This window comes from Cucurbitaria berberidis (assembly GCF_010015615.1).
Source record: "Cucurbitaria berberidis CBS 394.84 unplaced genomic scaffold K460scaffold_3, whole genome shotgun sequence".
Classification (NCBI taxonomy): domain Eukaryota; kingdom Fungi; phylum Ascomycota; class Dothideomycetes; order Pleosporales; family Cucurbitariaceae; genus Cucurbitaria; species Cucurbitaria berberidis.
In genome coordinates, this window is record NW_024468937.1 from 2,504,144 (window position 1) to 2,521,855 (window position 17,712).

At 50.8% G+C, this 17,712-nt stretch overlaps 7 protein-coding genes across 7 annotated transcripts; 3 read left to right on the forward strand and 4 right to left on the reverse strand.

Moving 5' to 3' along the window:
- Positions 1-34: 34 nt before the first annotated feature.
- On the reverse strand, positions 35-4,378 carry K460DRAFT_366277 (uncharacterized protein). Its single transcript, XM_040933336.1, has 5 exons — positions 3,469-4,378; positions 3,330-3,409; positions 3,219-3,266; positions 2,042-3,165; positions 35-1,992 (listed from the first exon to the last, which is right to left on the reverse strand). Exons 1-5 carry the CDS (start codon positions 3,918-3,920, stop codon positions 523-525), a joined length of 3,174 nt encoding a protein of 1,057 aa, XP_040787949.1. The 5' UTR covers positions 3,921-4,378; the 3' UTR covers positions 35-522.
- Positions 4,379-4,525: 147 nt separating this feature from the next.
- On the forward strand, positions 4,526-5,098 carry K460DRAFT_285676 (uncharacterized protein; the record flags this gene model as incomplete). Its single annotated transcript, XM_040928836.1, has 3 exons — positions 4,526-4,573; positions 4,629-4,725; positions 4,827-5,098. 3 exons carry the CDS (start codon positions 4,526-4,528, stop codon positions 5,096-5,098), a joined length of 417 nt encoding a protein of 138 aa, XP_040787950.1.
- On the reverse strand, positions 4,696-6,196 carry K460DRAFT_366280 (arylamine N-acetyltransferase 1). The gene is made up of 3 exons (XM_040933337.1): positions 4,969-6,196; positions 4,827-4,921; positions 4,696-4,721 (listed from the first exon to the last, which is right to left on the reverse strand). Exon 1 carries the CDS (start codon positions 6,014-6,016, stop codon positions 5,084-5,086), a length of 933 nt encoding a protein of 310 aa, XP_040787951.1. The 5' UTR covers positions 6,017-6,196; the 3' UTR covers positions 4,696-4,721; positions 4,827-4,921; positions 4,969-5,083.
- Positions 6,197-6,604: 408 nt separating this feature from the next.
- K460DRAFT_286429 (involucrin repeat protein-like protein) lies at positions 6,605-9,705 on the forward strand (the record flags this gene model as incomplete). The annotated part of the gene is made up of 2 exons (XM_040928887.1): positions 6,605-9,538; positions 9,598-9,705. The coding sequence occupies 2 exons, from the start codon at positions 6,605-6,607 to the stop codon at positions 9,703-9,705; spliced, it is 3,042 nt and encodes a 1,013-aa protein (XP_040787952.1).
- Positions 9,706-10,741: 1,036 nt separating this feature from the next.
- K460DRAFT_285910 (uncharacterized protein) lies at positions 10,742-11,359 on the reverse strand (the record flags this gene model as incomplete). The annotated part of the gene is made up of 1 exon (XM_040928848.1): positions 10,742-11,359. One exon carries the CDS (start codon positions 11,357-11,359, stop codon positions 10,742-10,744), a length of 618 nt encoding a protein of 205 aa, XP_040787953.1.
- Positions 11,360-12,994: 1,635 nt separating this feature from the next.
- On the forward strand, positions 12,995-16,058 carry K460DRAFT_430283 (glycoside hydrolase family 43 protein; the record flags this gene model as incomplete). The annotated part of the gene is made up of 9 exons (XM_040938321.1): positions 12,995-13,078; positions 13,159-13,288; positions 13,692-13,858; positions 13,926-14,068; positions 14,122-14,209; positions 14,264-14,324; positions 14,367-14,483; positions 14,533-14,764; positions 14,822-16,058. 9 exons carry the CDS (start codon positions 12,995-12,997, stop codon positions 15,558-15,560), a joined length of 1,761 nt encoding a protein of 586 aa, XP_040787954.1. The 3' UTR covers positions 15,561-16,058.
- K460DRAFT_416659 (DUF1766-domain-containing protein) lies at positions 15,893-16,984 on the reverse strand (the record flags this gene model as incomplete). The annotated part of the gene is made up of 1 exon (XM_040937823.1): positions 15,893-16,984. The coding sequence occupies one exon, from the start codon at positions 16,982-16,984 to the stop codon at positions 15,893-15,895; it is 1,092 nt and encodes a 363-aa protein (XP_040787955.1).
- Between the last annotated feature and the right edge of the window lie 728 nt (positions 16,985-17,712).

Consider the following 17,712-nt stretch of genomic DNA (forward strand, 5'->3'; position numbering starts at 1 on the left):
ATCGCAATCGATCATCGTATTGGGCTAAGTCGAGTAAGCTGACAGGCACTTAATCTATATTGCTACGCTAGTGCGGTAGGGTAAGGCTAAGAGGTGGTTTAGGCTTAGGTTGTTATACGGGGGGCGACGGAGGCGGAGGAATAGTACATGCCGAATGACAAACATGGATGTACGGTGTTGTGGGCCAGAAAAAAAAACTGCATTACATGTGTATAGGAAATAGCTGACTTCCGCCAGTAGCGAGATTTCCATGATGGGACGGAGAAGTTCAAAAAGTGGGGTTCCGTAATAGATAGAATTGAAGTATGGAGCATTGATAAACTCCCCGTTTCCCAAGGTATCTCCCTAAGTGCAATATTGAAAAAAAGTAAAACTACAGAGGAGGCCGAACAAGCAGCCCACTCAAGCGAAAAAAATGCCGCTCTCCAATATAGGGGGAGCACGCGAGAACCCTGAACGCCAACATGGGTTTGCGCGTTTCTTTTCATGTCGTGAAAGTAGAGTAGGAGTTAGGCGACCAGATCAAGCATTCGCCATGACAATGTCATCGTCTTCTTCGCCTTCCGCATCGATGTCCATGTCGCCATCTTCATCGTAATCGCCGTCTGCATCAATATCCTCATCCTGTGCTTCCTCAACCTCAACAACCATTGCTTTCCCCTTGCCCTTCAGATCTTTGCCGTTGCGTGGACTACCCAGCGAACTAGCAGAGCTCCTGGTGCTTCTTCGCCCGTTAATAATGACGGCTTTGACAGCGTCTCCTTCATCAACGTCATCACCATTCGTGACGCTCTCGGCTAGTCTGCTCCTCGTCCGTCGAAGTGGAATCGTACTCGGGGTAAGATTGCCGTTTATAAGGGGTGATGATTTCGCACCTCTACTGGGTGAAAGCTGCATTTTCGATATAGGGGCTGTATGAATAGACAGCGATGTGTTGCGTACACGATTTGGCGTGCTGGTGCGCCGTCGCGCACCAAATGGTCGTCCTGGCCGGCGTTTCTGCGCGGGCTGTCCAGGGACAGGAGGGAAGATCTCGTAGCGTGAAGGTGGGATGGAAGGTTCATCCATCTGTGAGCCGGCAAGAGCTTCAGTACTGCCATTCGCAAGCGGTGTGCCAGGTGCAGGCGAGCCGCCGTTCAGTGACTCTTCTGCATGTAGGTCAGGCATGGCTGGGTCGGCCTCGTCGCCCGTGCCATTGGCTTTGGCAGCCATGTCCATCTGCACGCCCTCTTCCGGTACTGGCTTGTCCTCTTCTTCAACCTCATCACGTTGCTGTACTGTCTGCAGTGCGGGTCCGTCTTCGTATTGGCCTAGGCGCCCCATGACATACGGCGTCCAGACGAGGCATTCTTGATCGATCTTTGGGTTGCCTGCAGCGTTGCACTTCTCCATGTACTGCTTGAAGTAATTGAGGTCCAATCGTAGTGCGTACTTCTTTGTGACAGGATCGCGCACGAGAGCACGCAAGCCTTCCAAAGCTGACACAATGTCATCAGGCGTCATACCAGTACGATCTGATATAGCTGAGATGCTGATCGGTCCTTTCTGCTGCAGTAGTTCTTCGCATAGAACGAGTCGCCAGTACTTCCGATAACTTACCAGACCCATGTCACTAAGCGGCTTCTCAGGACTTCCCGTCTTCCTCTCGACGCGTGTGAGAAGATAAGAGAATTCGATCAGGTATTGTCCGTAGCCTTTGCGCATGTGAATAGGTAGCACAAGGATACACGAGACGTTGTTGAGCGAGCTGGGCCGCTTCTCCTTCGAAAAATAGCCAACGAAATGACAGCCGTAATTGTCGTTTTCGGTCATGACGTAGAAGAGGAACGGTTCAACATCGTAGTATAGCGTTTTGGACCCGAGAAACAGCTTGGCGAGTAGGCAGAGGTTTTGACAGTAGACGGGGTTCTTTCGGCCGTCCACCTCAAAGAAGGAGTATTTGCCGTCGCGATAAATCTCGTCACCTGGAGGGTGCTTCGCGGGGCATTTAAGCTGACTTTTGTTAGTACTTGTAATCACAAGTGAGAATATTTATGCCTACCTTATGTCGCCATGCGACGTAGTCAGAATTCATATACTTGAGACAAAATTCGCAAATATATAGCACCCTGTTCTTGCTATATTCCTCTGGATAAGGCGCCGCGTGCCAGGTGTCAATCTCCCATCCACCAAAATTGACACACTTGATTTTACTTGCAGCAGTTGGTTGCTTCGATAGTTTCGCAGGTTCTAAATGAGCGTAGAGGGCAGTCTGCTTCTCTTTCCAAGCTTCTTCCGCTTTTATGCGAGCCTCTTCAAACCGCTTCCTGTCAGCTTGTGAAGGGTATGTCTTCGAGGTATCAGCATCAGCCTCGGAGAGGACACCACCGTATGGCTTGCTCTTGGTCTCGTCTGGCTCCCTGTCTGTGAAGCCCTGGAACGGTGTAGGATGTTGAGCGTGTATGGTCGGATAGTGAGACACTTCTGGGGATTCTCTTGCAGCTTGTGCAGCCCGACGATTGCGTTCGCGCCGTTCCCTATCCCTCTCTCGCCGTCGTTCCTGTCTCTCCTGTTCTAGGGTGAGAGTCTTCTTTTTCGGCTTAGACGTGACGATCTTTTGCACTTTCTCGTTGTTAAGGTGAAAGACGATGATCAAGCTGAGACCTTGAGATTCTTCGATCCAAGCGAGTGGCCGTTTGTCAGTCCTCTTAGGCTGTCCACGGCGTGCGCGCGATGAACGTAAGCGGGAAGCCTCTTGGTCGGAGCCAGAAGGCTCCGCATCACCCTCGCTTTCGTGGCCATCTGTCATGACACTACGGATACTTCGGACACTTCTCGAAGGCGGTCGGGGCGAGGATGCAGCTACTGATGGTCCCGCTTCCGATTTGGAGGCTTCTGAAGGTCTCCGCTTTTTTCTTGTTTGCCTTGGCGGGAGTGGAAGCTCATCTTCATGTGATGATTTACGTTTGTGACGTAGCGATCTTGTTCCATCTGCTGGTTCATCGGGGAGGATTAGCTCTTTGAAAATAGAGTGTCCTGCTGGGTCTACGCCACGATGCGCAGGCAGTAACTCCTTGGTGAGCTTGGGTAAGGATGATTGCCTACGACTCTTACGGGCCTGTTCTGACTCTTTTTCGGCATGAAGATCATCTTGAATGCAGGCCGTGCAGCGCCAATGCTCTACGTCTAAAATGGAACATTAGCAGAAGTGATATGAACATGCTGGAAGGCGGACGTACCGTCATCGGGACTAAGCGTATTAGCGGCGCGGGCGCATTGCCGATGTGCTGCAGGAACAAGATGTCAGCTACCCGAGCTCGTAAAGTCAAACATTCCATGAAATTACGCACCATTCTCCCCACACTCGACGCATGCGAGATATTCTTCAAACTCTGGACTTGGATCGTTATCCTCGTCCTTATTGCAGTATCTATTCCATTGTCAGCAAATGCATGTTCCGTTTTCCCATGTTACCCGACTGATACTCACGTGCACGCCATGGTATATGATGTTGCGACTTCTGCCTTCTCTTCGCCGTCGCTCTCGGCCTGCCATGGGTGCTCCCCTTCAGATTCGGCGCTGCTTGATGCGTGCTCGCTGTCGCTAGTTTTGGCATCTGAGGACGAATCTCCTACGGCGTCATCCTCGTCGTCGTCGTCGTCGTCGTCTTCCTCGTCGTCGAAAGCTGTGCGCCTCCGCAGGGCTATCTTGACAGCGCCAACAGGCTCAGCTTCGTCCTCGTCGTCGTCTACCTCCTCGCCCTCGGCATCGACATCTGAGCCTTCTGCATCAGTTGTGTGGCCATTTGCATCTGGATTGTTGTCCTCAGCGGGAGGTTGCTCATATTCCGCATCGTCCATTTCGTATTCTCCATCCACATCCATGTCGTCCTGGTCGGTGTTGCTTGCGGCTTGGCCCATGAGCCGGGCGGGCTCCGCCATGGCGAAGGAGACGACAGCCGCCAGTTTGGATGCCAGAAACGCCAGTGTCACAACCCAGGTGTAGTAGGACCTCTATCACATCGGCCGCGTGAAGAGTAGTAGGTACTTTGGCGGCGTATTCATGTAGCGCTTCTCGTCGCGTCGTGCGGGAGTCGTAGCGCGTTGTGGTAACCCGTGAAACCGTCCACCGCGTCAATATCGTGTATCTGGGTCGTGACGTAGCTTCGTAAGGCCCAAAGGCGCCAGCGTGTGATGTCGGAGGCTCGCAGTCGCGTTGTGGGTGGCAGTGGGGGAGGTGGTGGTGTGCCGTCGCAGCCACGCGCAATTATTGGGGCGTGTCGAGGCGCAAAGGTGCCAATGTTTGCGGTTCGTATGAAAGTGGGATGCTGGGCGACACGGGGAATAATTGTAGCTCGTCTGTAGAGTGCGTGGGAGATGAAATTCGCCCGTCTGAAATGGCACCCTTTGGCTGCGAGGTGCACGCTCGGGGGTCGAAGCCAAGGCCGGACCGAGCGCCTCCTCTCACCTCCATCCCTCAAGCTCGCCGTTCACCACCAGCCGCCTCCCCGCAACTCACGACGACGACTGCTGACACTACCGCCACCATGGGTATCCCATTCGAGGCTTTTTTGCCGTATGCGATCATGACTGGCGTACGTTGACTGGACCCATTGGCCGCCGTGGAGGGGTGCTAACGTGGTGCTGCAGTTCTTCGCATTCAGCGCCATATCCGTCGGGAAGCTCAGGGAAATGCAGAATGGTGGAAAGAGGGCGAGACGAGGAATCGACCAATGGGATAGGGTGAGTAGCCATCTGGACGCAGCGTTTTGGGTCTTGCTAACAATTGTACAGCAAAGTATGACAACTCCACGATGACTTGATTCGACTATACTCACCAGACGGCAGTGATGGAACGCGACCGACGATTGACGGGCTTTGCGCGAGGACAGACAGACAAGCCGATAGCCCCCGCCGGATTTGAGCTAAACAACCCATGGAGGGTATGGATTGCGATTCACCCGGAGACGACAGGACTGACATCAGACAGTGCGAGCAGCGATTCCTATAAGCCGGGTGCGAGCGACAGAAGAACACTAGATTCCATAACAAATGATACACATCCAAATCGAGAATGCCAAACTTCTCTTGTTCAGTCTGGAAAGCTACTTGATCTCTGATGGAAGCCCACGAATGCCATCCCGCTCGGCCGCCCCGAAGCTGATATTGAAGTACTTTTGTAGAGCGTCCAGCCTCTCTGCTTCGCTATGAAACTCGACCTCCTTCTCCTTCTCCCAGTGTATCCTCCGCTTTAGACTATTTCCCATCAATATCAGATTCCCAGCCATGTCCCCGTCACGTCCCAGTATCTTCTTCTCCACTACGACGATTCGCGTGAAGAAAGTCCGTTGGGTGGTGCTCGTGAAATAGTTCATGACGGCATAGTCTTGTGGGAAGAACTCCAGCTCGGTATACGAGTACTTGATCTCCCAGTCACTGGCGCCGTTTCTTCGGTACTCATAGACCCAGAAACGCTGATCAGGATCGGTGGTGCCAGGAATGTTGCGATATTGAAGCCGTGTCGTGGCTGGGCTAATGTGCTGCTGTATCGCGCCCGAGCGATCCAGCGGCATTGGCACGACTGGGCCCTCGGCTCCAAAGCCTACGTCTACGTGATATTTGGTTCCGCCAATCTTAACGAAGTTGACCATGTGACTCCAACCAGTCCACTGCCCATGGTCGAAAACGCGAGCGCCTGCCGAGTAGACGTTGAAGCCAAGCGAGTGGAGCAGAGTCCCAAATAGGCCGTTGTTCTCCATACAATAGCCCCCACGGCCATTGTTGTCCCCAATGATCTTCTTGAACAGCTCTTCGGGGTGGAGGGAGACTTGCCGATGTACTGAGTAGTGTAGGGTTAGATTCTCAAAGGGTATCTCAGCGAGATGGTGTTTCTGCAACAGGGCAAGGTAGGCAAGCGCATCATTGGGGTTGAATGCCGCGACATCAAAGTGTCGCTCCCCATGGGGCAATTTGAGACGGTCCAAGTATCTCGCCATCTGCTCCTTGGAGTATGCCGACCTGTGTTGCTCGGCAGCCATGATGCTGATCGTAGGAGCTACAAAATTGAGCGATCGGCGACAGTGTGCAAATCCCAATTCAGCCGTCAGAGATGTGGGCTGTGACAGCGTGCCACGGGGAATATGTCAATATGTGGCTTCACGACGCGGAGCCTCTCCTGCAGCACAAAAAGCTGAGAGCGGGGGCCTCGTATTATGTCGTCAAGCAGAAGACAACGAATACGAGGCTCCAAGGCGCCGTAGGTGGGGAGTTTACGGTGCCTGCCAAGGGCTCACATGCCTGTCTACCCGCCCGAGCTACTAATAAACCAACCGTAACCGTACCTGGTAGTGCGCGACCCCTAATGCCCGTCCGTCGTTTGTTGGGAGAGGAGAGCCGCGTGGAAAACAAATGTCCAGTGTCCCCTGGCTACAAACCCAAATCCTCCTCTTGAGAATGCCTCACAGTCGCTCTCCGTGAGCCCCCATCTGCACCAGCTGGCTGCGCGACTCCTGCTCTACGCCGCCCCCGTCGCCCTCTCCATCCGCACCCTTACTGCGCCTACACGCACCCGCGACTCCGCCTTTGTAGTCCCACCGCGACCTGCGCCGAGAGCGATCATGGCGAACATGGCAAGCAATGGCCTGCGCACCCAATACCCCTACGCGGGGGACGCCCTCAGTCCTCGGCCGCTATATGACTTCCCTTCGCCCTCTTCAAACTACCCGTCTAGCCTAGGGGCACCGTCACCCAGCTTCTTTCCCATGGCCTACCAAATCTCCCCGCGATTCGGCGCCAGCGCCTTCATTCCACCGCCCAATGTCTTTGATTCTGGCCGCAGAGACACGGTGCGCGAGAACGGCGGCTACACCCCACAAGAAATGCGAAAACGAAGCTCCGACGCGCTGCATACAGATCCCGTGGCTATGCACCTGCTGGTGGAGACGGCCATAGCAGACAGCCAGTACTTTGACATTCTGACCGTGGAAGAAGTGGATGCGCTAAAGCAGGAGCAGAAGACGCTCGATGCGCGACTGGGCACCGTGAGGAAGAAGTTGGAGTCGGAGACGAAGATCCGCGATGCAACGCGCTCCCTCAGTCGATTGGCGTCCAAGAAAGGCATTAGGCACACGAGGGGTCTAAGCAGCAAGGGCAGTGATGGAGCCCAGGAGCACGATGTCCAGTCGCAAGAGGGACTGGATGTAAGCAACAAGAAGGTCGAGGAACTCATCCGAGACTTGCTGGAAATCGAATCTCGCATGCGCATGATTGATATGCAGCTGCTGATGCATACCGCCGCTGTACTCCAGCTAACGCACAAGGGCCCCAAAAGCCGCATCGAGAACTCAGCCATGTCGGACGAGGTATCTCGAAGACCAGACAGCCCAGCCAGCCTGAACGCATATGAGTTTGGCCGGGGAAACGGCACTCGAGGCGAGGGTGACTTCGACGAACGCAGCTTTTACAGGTCGCCAGAGAATCTCGACAGTCTCATGAATGTGCTACAAAACGGGACCTACCACCACTCTCCACCTACTGAGCGCCAGGAACCAGCCCTGACCTCGACGGCAAAGCGTCTCGAAGAAATGAATGAGAAGCTGCGGACGCTCATTGTCCAAGTCAGTCCGGAACAGGAACGTGAATATGCTCTCCCACCACTAGCACTCGAGGGTGTCCCGGACGCTGCGACCGTAGATCGCCAGCTCGACTTTCTCGATGAAGGCCTCCGTAGCATTAGCGCTGAGCATGCCAACATGCACAAGAAGTCGAGGCACTCGTCGAGCGAGGTGGAAGGTCGTCTCGGGGGCATCAACAATCAGCTGTACGCCGTACTGAGTCGGACGAATGCTGAAGGCGCCAATCAAATCCCACCTCCACCTGCTATTACTGGTAGCGGCTCGACTGAACAACTTAGTTACCTGGAAGATTCCTTCTATAACCTCGAACAGGTTCACTACTCGCTGAGCAGCCAAATTGATGAGCTACAATCGAAAGCCCCCAGCAACCCAGACTCGGAGCAAGCAGAGAAGTATGAGACCACATTGATCGGCCTCTGGCAGATTATTCTAGCTGGTGAGGAGCAGGCACGGGAACGAAAACGAGAGCGTCGCCGTTTACTCGCAGAGGATCCAGACGCGGACGAACAGCTGTCGCCTGATGAAGATTACAACGCCAACGAATCTTTCTCGCTACCTGCTTTCTCAGCAAAGGTACAATGGCTATTCAGCCGTGCTACCAGCCTCAAGGACAAGCAATCGGTCCTGATGCGACAGATTAAACAGCAACGCGAGCTGAACAGCAAATCAGATGCTCAGAAAGAGGCTGATTTCGAGCGGCTCAACGTGCAGGTCCTTAGCGCAAGGTCTGAAAAGATGTCCATGGAAGACGAGCTAGAGCGCGCAATGAGCCAACTCCAACAGTTCGACGAGCCGAAGGCTCAGGCTGAGGCCCAAGCAATGCGGGAGACACAAGAGCGTAACGCCGGGCTCGAGGCACAGCTTATCAACATGCAAGAACGTGCTATGGCTTTCGAAACCGAACTCAAAGAAGCCAAGACACGTGCCACGGCTTATGAGAACCAACTCAAGGACGTGCAGGAACAAGCCGTTAGTTATCAGAATCAGCTACGAGACGTTGAGCAACGGAGCACCACATACGAAAAGGAACTCAAGGATCACCAGGAGCGCAACACTGCGTTCAATGTGCAATCTCGTGAAGTCGAGGGACGTAGCGCTGCTTATGAGGCTCATGTTCGGGACGCACAAGAGCGCGCTATTACCCTTGAGAATAGCCTACGAGAAACTGAGAATAACCTACGGGAAACCGAGAATGAGCTACGAGAGACCCAAGACAGTGCTCGTGTCGAATCCCTAACAATTCAAGCCGAGCTCGCAGAGTCTGCGGAGAAGATCAACCAAGCTGCAGCAGCACTCATGAAAGTAACAGCTGAAAAGGAAGCTGCAGAGGCTCGATCTCTGGACGCGACGAATGCGCTCAACGCCAAAGAAGAAGAGTTCCGCAGTCTTGAAGGCGAAATTGTGCGCCTCACCACCGAACTCACCTTCGCCAAAGCCGAGCTTGACGGTGCATACGGCACTCGAGCCCAACGCGCGGCCGACTCTGCCGCGAATCCGGCCATCAAACGAGAGCTAGACGAGCTGAGCGACAGAAACCAGGCTCTCAGAGACGAAATTGAAGCTCTCCGAAAAGTCCAAGACGCAGCCTCGCAATCCGAAGCGGAAGCGCGCAACTCAGAGCGCAACCTCAAGGCTGAGCTCTCTGGTATGGCCGGCGAATATGAAGCGCTCACTCGCGACGCTATACAGAATGAGAAAGATCGGGATGTGCTTGAGAGCCAGATCGACAAGCTAAGAGATGAGAAAGAGGCGCTAGAGCGCGAACTGAGTGACGAGAAGGTCAAATGGCTGGGCGTCAGGAGTCCAGGGATGCCGAATGGCGGGGCCGGCCAGCTGGATCTAGGGGCTACGAGTATCCGGATGCTAAGGGAAGATTTCAGGAAGATGATGAGGGATCGGACATCGGAGGGACTCAAAGCACTTAGAGTGAGTACCGTACTATCGCGCAGAATTTCAATGGATAATATATGCTAACAAACCCGTAGACTGAACAAGAAGAGCGTCGCAAACTCGAAGCCCTGGTCCGTCAACTTCGGAAAGACGCGACTCCGCAGCGATCGAATTTGTCAAAGACCATTGTCGCGCAACATTGAGACCCCCTACCTACAACCATCTAACGCTTGGTCGTCCGGGACACGCTACGCTACGCTACATTTGACTTATATATTCTGTACACATATCCATTTTACGCATTACAATCGGAGTTTTCATCTTTACTAGAGAACATTGGAACGGGGCGTTTTGCATTCATATCAACAATCACATTATAGTGTCTACCGAAAAGGATAGGGTGGTGTGGTTGATTCCTCCATCTAGCATTCATGATGGACGTAAAGTAATGTCATTTTTACACACACAAGGCGCAGTCAGTTGTTGTTTGGCAATGCATATCTTAAGGGATCGTTTACCAGTTTAGCGTTAAGCGCCTGCTAAGATTAGATATACTTCTGATGAACTTGGTGGATTGATGGATATTGTTGTAGCTGGACATTCAGAGCGAGAGAGGGGGATCTAAAAAGTAATGACTCGTTGTAGAATAAGCTGCGGTCAGGCAAGATAGGTAATAGATTACCTGTACCAACAGACTGTTCTATATGCCCTTGTTTATTGGGATTAACAATGATACTACTATTACTCGAACACAAGCTTCATGATTTTGACACGTATGCGCGGTAATATAGGACAAGACTTAAGAAGAAGCTAGGCACAGGCTGCGTGGAGTGTCTTCATTGTGGCAGATCTAAGTCGTTGCTGATGGCTTGCAAAAGTGATTAAAGGCTGTGGGTGGCTACGGATGGGTTTGCGGCTATTTGACTACTTTCAATAGGTACACGCCGAAATTTGTCAACACATATCTTCCCTGGAAGAGAGCGCCGCGGGACTTTTAGGGGGCAGTATGAGGGAAAGACATTGAGGGAGCGTTTGGGAGCCCAAGGCTAATAAGTCCGTCTTGTTTGTAAGTAAAACTGTTAGGATCATTAGAAGGGAAGAAGTAAACACACTATTATATTTGTAACAAGATCAACGGAGATACGATATAGCCTACACATCAGAGGCAAATTTTCTAATCCACAACATTTTGAGTGTTGGACCAGTGAAGTATCTGTTCTGCTCCACGCTGCTATGTCATCACCACTCTACAACCTTTAAGAAGCCTTGAAACTCTACTTCGTATCCCGCAGTGTCATACTTACTCTCCGGCAACCCCAAAAGTTTTACTTCGTAATAGTCCCTTGTAGACACCGTCGCATTTGCATAGCAGCTTGACGGGGTGTACCGAAAACCCCAAGTCGTCTGATTCTTCGCTCCAACGTAGAGCCCGTCCACTTCCTTTCCATCCACGACATGCCTGTACAGTTCCGGAACCAACACTTTTTCTGCAGGCGCATCGATTAAGATGTGCCCATTCTCACGGTCCTGGCAGATCCCAAGTTTCTTAAATACGGGCGAAGAAGATATCACAGCTTGGCCAGCGTCGCAAGCAAAGACTGATTTGGCGATGCGACGGGATGCGCGGAGGTCGATGGCTAACAGGGGAAGGACTTTAGAGGGGAAGATGATGTCGTAGGGTTGCGCGGGTAAGCCGTTCACTGCGGGGTCTTCGGCAGAGTCGACGACGATTAAGAAACGACCGGAAGGCCAGTACCCGCAGTTTTGGGGTATGCTGATGAGCTTTGGGGTGACGGTTGGGACTGCAGCATTTGCACCGAGGAGAGTTGCGATGAGAAAAATTGCAAACGCTTTCATCGTGGCGGTGTAATTGCTGAAAAGTGACATAGATGATGATGCTGTTGTCGAGATGAATTCAACAGCACCTACACCCTAGTGTGGGCTATGACCGGTTTTGTGGTGGTACTTTGAGTATGACGAAGGTGTAGAGATTGTAATTATATTGAACGAAACAAGCTTGGTGACTAGATATAAACGTGTTGAGTGTTTATGCGATAGCTTAGGACTCTTATAAGCTCGTCTACCCTAACTTCATAGCTGACTAGAGCACTAATGCAGGCGTCATCTAAATTGTACTTAGTAGCCAATGGCATAAGTACGAAGCCGAGACGAAGCTGACACCTACCCGCATAGTAGCATTACCAAACGCGCTCAACACCCTACCAGTACCAATCAAAACACGTTAGTCATACTATCATTTTCTTTTTAAATAGTAACTCCAAGTATAACGAACCAGTGCGCAGTCTTAGATGCAGACGTTGCCCAAAGGCCGTTCCGCTAGCACTAGATAAGCGTACTCCTACATATTACCGTGTCATTTATTATGCGAAAGAGAAAGAGACACTATTTGATAGATTTTGATGGTGATTTAGAAACGATAGTAAGATTATCAAAGTACTGGTTCCTGCACAGCTTCAACAGGGAGGTTTGCCTGCTATGCCTCCCCTCCTTTTCTGTTTACTTCTTCCACATCCTTAACATCCTTTTGAAGCCATGCCTTTACCCACGAAATGCTGGTGGTAGAACTGTCCAATCCGAAATGTCTTAACTTAGGAAGCCATGACATCAAAATGTGATATAAGATAGCACAAGTAAAGTTGGCGTACATTCTAGGTAGTAATAGCATTGTAGGAAATCTAATTTCCTTATAATGGCAAGCTCAAATCCGGGTCGTCGGACTTGGATCAGCTGCTGCGTGTCTGCGGTGAAGATCGACATTAACAGGTTCTCTAGCCGTTGATAACGATGCGCATAGGTACACACATGTGTCCTGTGTAAAATTATTCGGAACGGTGAGTTTCTCAAGCTCTTCCTATGTGTAGGCGAAACAGTTGCTTCATGTTGTCCTGTTCCTCGCTAGCCCCCGAAATGCCAGCACGATACTCTGCACATCTTTTATCCACCGGCTCCTTAACCGATGCAAAAATCCACGCCCGCCCCACACAAACACATCTGCTCAAGCTCCTCCTCCACATGGCTAGTTAGCTCCCCCGCTTCCACGTTACTTTACGTTCCAGTCTTTTTTTTTTCAATATACGTCAATTCAAAGTTCGGTGACAAGGGAAGTGAGAGGAGGCTAAACTCTAAACTAGTTTACCCCACGGCCCCAAGTCATAATCGCTTCCATGTCTCCAGTTCTTTCTAGCATCGTTCGACAAAATATCCCGGATAAAGTCCCCCGTTTTTGGTGAGGGGATCTGCAGTGTAATGACGCCAGGACAGGGAATATGAAAGCCATCCCGGTTGGTAGTTGGGTGGGGGGAAGTATAAGCTGGTGGCTGTGGTGGCATGTTGGATGTTCGGTTCGCTTCACACTGCCTGCTCCACACGACGGACGACAGAAAAGATATCGCAAGCGTAACGTAACTTGGTTGGATTCGGGAAAATATGGGAAGATTATATCATTTTCTGATGGCGACGAGGGTGAAATTGATGTTAGCTACAACCTGGCTGCTGTCTGGGCTGGTGTATGCGCAGCAGTTCAATTCAAGGTTCTTTAATCCTATCTTGCCTGGGGTGAGTTGGATAAAAACCTTTTCTGGGCCTTCTACAAAAATCAAGAAGCAGAGTCGTACAGGTGCTGACAGACGATCTAGTTCCACCCTGATCCAAGTTGTATCTTCCACAAGTTGGACTCAACGTTCTACTGTGCATCTTCGAGCTTCAATGTCTTTCCTGGAATCCCGATTCATGCAAGTAAGGATTTGACTAATTGGAGATTGATTGGTAAGTTTCCCCTCCATCCACAATCTGCTGGTTCATATGTTACAATGCTTTTGTTTGCTGGGTTTGTAACGCATGGGAATTTTTGATTCGTTTTCTTGGTGTTACTTCGACTCAAGCATATGATTACTCTTTCTGGCCGCTTGCTCCACTTCCTAGCCTCTTTCTTTCTGCAAGTCCAGGCACACGACATGACAAGATCTACCGAACATCTTCGTACTCTCTTATCGATTGACAGGGCCCTTATATTACCCCCAACCTCCTCATCTTCATTTAAACTCTCGCTACCAAACTTACTCTGCACGTACATACCACCACAGCCATGGTTTAGCAATACTAGGGTGCAAGTGCGGTTTTTGGTACACTCAGGGTTGTACATTTGGCTCAAATCAACTGACCACCACAGGCCACGCACTCAATCGAGAGACCCAGTTACCCGAGCTTGCGGCCTCCGTCGGTTCGACAAGTGGCATTTGGGCACCGGCACTTCGCTTTCATAATGGCACATTCTATCTTCTAACTACCATGGTGCATGACAAGAAGGCGACCAATGATTCGTCGAGATGGGATAATGTACGTTATACCTGCTCCCTTATCTCAGCTCCTCGATCAAAAAGCGAGACTAATTGACTTTGTTCAGATTATCTTCTCAACGCCGGATCTATGGGATAATAACAAGTGGAGTAATGCTGTGCATTTTGACTTCAACGGGTATGACGTTAGCCCGCACTGGGATGATGAAGGGGACTCGTACATTGTGGGCAGCCATGCTTGGAAGGTAGCGTGAGTGGCCAAAGCAGCTTCGAGGTGAGACCCAAGTGCTGATTCGCGCTTAGGTATGGTATCCATCTCAACAGGGTTGACCTCAAGACTGGAGCTTTGCTTGGCAACTGGGCGAACTTGTGGAATGGCACCGGTGGAATCGTGAGTAACGTCCGTGGGAGATATTGCTCAAGGGAATGCTGATTACCTTCAAAGGCACCTGAAGGTCCACATATTTTCAGGAAAGATGGCTACTACTACCTGATGATCGCCGAAGGTATGATTCAGAACCAGTATCCATTATGTGACTGACTGGTAGGAGGTGGCACCGGCCTGGATCATATGGAGACGATCGCTCGCTCTAAAGATCTCTATGGGCCTTACGATCCCAACTCAGTAAACCCTATTTTGACAAACGCAAACAGCTCAGAATATTGTAAGTCTTTTCGGGTTGGCTTTAGCATCTCAATTGACCTTCACTACAGTCCAAGCTGTAGGACACGCCGACCTGTTCCAAGATGCGCGAGGCCAATGGTGGGGCGTTGCTTTGGCCGTACGCTCTGGTCCCGAATGGTTGACATTTCCCATGGGTCGAGAGACAATCCTTACCAATGTGACGTGGGAAAATGGGACCTGGCCTGTATTCCACAACCCGGTCCAAGGTGACATGCGAGGATGGTCATTACCTGGCATTATTCTTGACCTTCCAGGCAATGGGTGAGTGATCGAGGAATATTCTCCACGCTGAATATCGTTACTCACAAAGGACTGCAGCCCCTTCGTCGATGAAGGAGATAATAAGCTCACATTCCCTCCAAACTCGTCAATACCCCCACACTTCGTCTACTGGCGCCCTCCGAACGTAGAAAACTACGCCATCTCCCCTCCAGGCCACCCAAACACGCTCCGCCTGAAGCCCTCAAAGCTTAATCTAACAGCTCTCGACGGCAACTCTCCCGGACCCGGCGGCCAGACTTTCATTTCAAGGCGCCAAGTCGACACGCTCTTCACCTTCTCTTTCGATCTAGCCTACCAACCCACCACCCTCAACGAAGAAGCAGGCATAACTCTCTTCCTCTCGCAAAATCACCACGCCCGCTTCGGCATCGCCATGCTGCCCCTCGCCGCCAATGGCATCCTAGTGCCGCACTTCCGCTTCCACGCTATATCCCACATACGCGTCCCACCCGATTTCACGGCCCCTGTTGACGAAACATGGCGTTACAAGCCTCTAACGCTGACGCTGAGGACAGTGAACATAACGCACTATGCATTCGGCGCCGGGCCGGCTGACGGCTCGGTTCCGCTTAGGACGATTGCGTATGTATCTGGCGACATAATTTCTTGGGGTTTTACCGGTGCACTTCTGGGTGCATATGCGACGAGCAATGGCGGGAACGGGACGGCGGAGGCCTATGTTACGAATTGGAATTATCAGGGTTGGGGACAGGTGAGAGAGAATTGGAATGGGACTGTTTTAGCCAAGGGGATAAAGGAAGCGAGCTTGTTATGAAACAAAGCTATTACTGTGTATTACAGAGAGCGTACAGAAAACTAGAAAGATACAGATGAAATACAGATAGATATGGTTGCAGCAACCCTTGAATATGCGGACTCGACCGCTATAAATGATGCGAAACCGTTAACATCACCTCTGTCCGATCATTGACGTGACCGTCTCCTTTCAACAGGCACCTTAAACAAGAGAACAATGACTGGGTCAATTGGCCAATAAGTTGTGATGACGCACCCGTCCTGCAGTTTCCTCGCCTTCACAGACCAATCCTGCTACTTGTAGGTGAACGTGGTTTTGGTCTCTCGAAGAATTTCCGCCCCCTAAAAAGCTTATCCTTGGGCCAGTGGATAAAAGAAACTGTACTTCCATCTAGCGTATAACTCACCAGGGCCTTGCTTTCCGGTAGTAACTCTGCGAGGAATCGTCCTTCTCCGAAACTTTGAGATGTGCTTCGACTCATGGCTACCGATTAGTTCAGTGAGCTCTTCAACTTCGCGTTCCCCAATTTTTTTATCCAGTCTCCAACCATTGTCTGACTTGTCAAATGGGTACGGGTTTGTTGCAGCCCAAGGTGAGTATTTCTTAATAACCAGTGCAGCATGTTCTGGGCTGGTACGAAACCACTCGATATGTCTCCTTCCGCACCCTTTGCAGCCTATCTCTTGATATCGAATCTCTTTCAACGCTGTATGAACTATCTTTTCAACCCGGAAAGCATGTTTGACGAGTACCCTTTCACTTGAATCTTGCTGGAAATGCTCTCGGACTTCTTGTTTGCATTGTTCCTCCCAACCCTTTAGTCTTTGGGAAACGTCATCTGTGACACCAATCTTGACGTAGCCAAAATTTCCAGGGCACCAGTAGATGTAGACGTATTCCGAAACTAATTCTGTGTTGGTAAGGGGCGTTCTGATTAATCTTGTTGTTGCTGAGCGCGCCGAAAGAAGACTAACGTTTTTCGGCTGATAACGTGAAAAGTGGTGAATATACTGAATCCTATCGGCCTCATCTAAGGGGGAATTCAGGGTGCTCCGCAAAGACAACTTTAGTGGATCATATGCCAATGCTTCGCCCTCGTCTCTAGCCTTCGGTGCTTCGGCTTGATCAACTTCCCCGGATTCAGACTTGGCTCGTTGTTCTAGATGATCCCGGAGCTTTGCGACAGTTGTGTCACTGTTTCTGCAAAGTTCCTGGACCCACGTTTCTATGAGAGTCAAGGTGGAATCCACAGATATATTCGCTCTCTTCTCATCCCCTTTGTACAACCACTCGATCATCCGATTGTTCAGTGCTAGCAGCTCTTCAATCGCCTTCCTTCCATGCGTACTCCGACATAACAATATCTCGACAATCTGTATAAGCTTGGAGTATACATTGTCCCATTCTTCTCGAAAATCGAGACTGGCCAGGTCTTCAAGCATATTGGGAACTTCACTCATCGGCTCCTTCAGCCTGGTCTTGCACCGTTTCCCACGTTTGGTAGACGAAACGCAAGTCTCTGAACTTTCGAGCAATTGTGAGAAAGCAGAAACAGGCAATATTGTATGGAGGATGAGATTGGTAAGAGGCACCTGCTGCAGAAGTAGGGCCTTCCCTTCCATGACACGGTATTTGCTGTGACTATTTTGAGTAGTAGCGGGTATTATCATGCCAGTTCTGGGTTTGTCGTTATATTGGAGATCTCTATCTGCATCGCAGTAAAATTGAAACTGGACGGGCTGGAATGTGTGGAAATCTGAGTACCAATGCCTAGTTATTTAGGAGGTTTCTATCGCATTTGTTGTGTGACTGACTTACTAAATGATGCTGCTGAGTCTAAAACCACCAAGTTGGATTCGGCAATGTTATCCATTTTCTTAGCGCTGTTGTGAGATGGGCATATTGGCTTTTCGTGCTGACTTCGTTGGATTTGCCTTCAGGGAGATTCAGACTGCAACCTCGGGTATGGAATCTCGTATAGATAGGGAAAGTCTTACAATATACTCAGGCTCATTGCGCCCAACTCGTGCTCCTCCATATTCTGATCTGCCGTGTTGGTGATATCACTAAAGAAGGCAGACGCGCACCTTCTCAATGCGTCTGATGCAAGTGCTGTGAGAGACTTACCCTCCGTAGAACTCAGGTTCTGAAGCCCAAGTTTTGAGGTGAT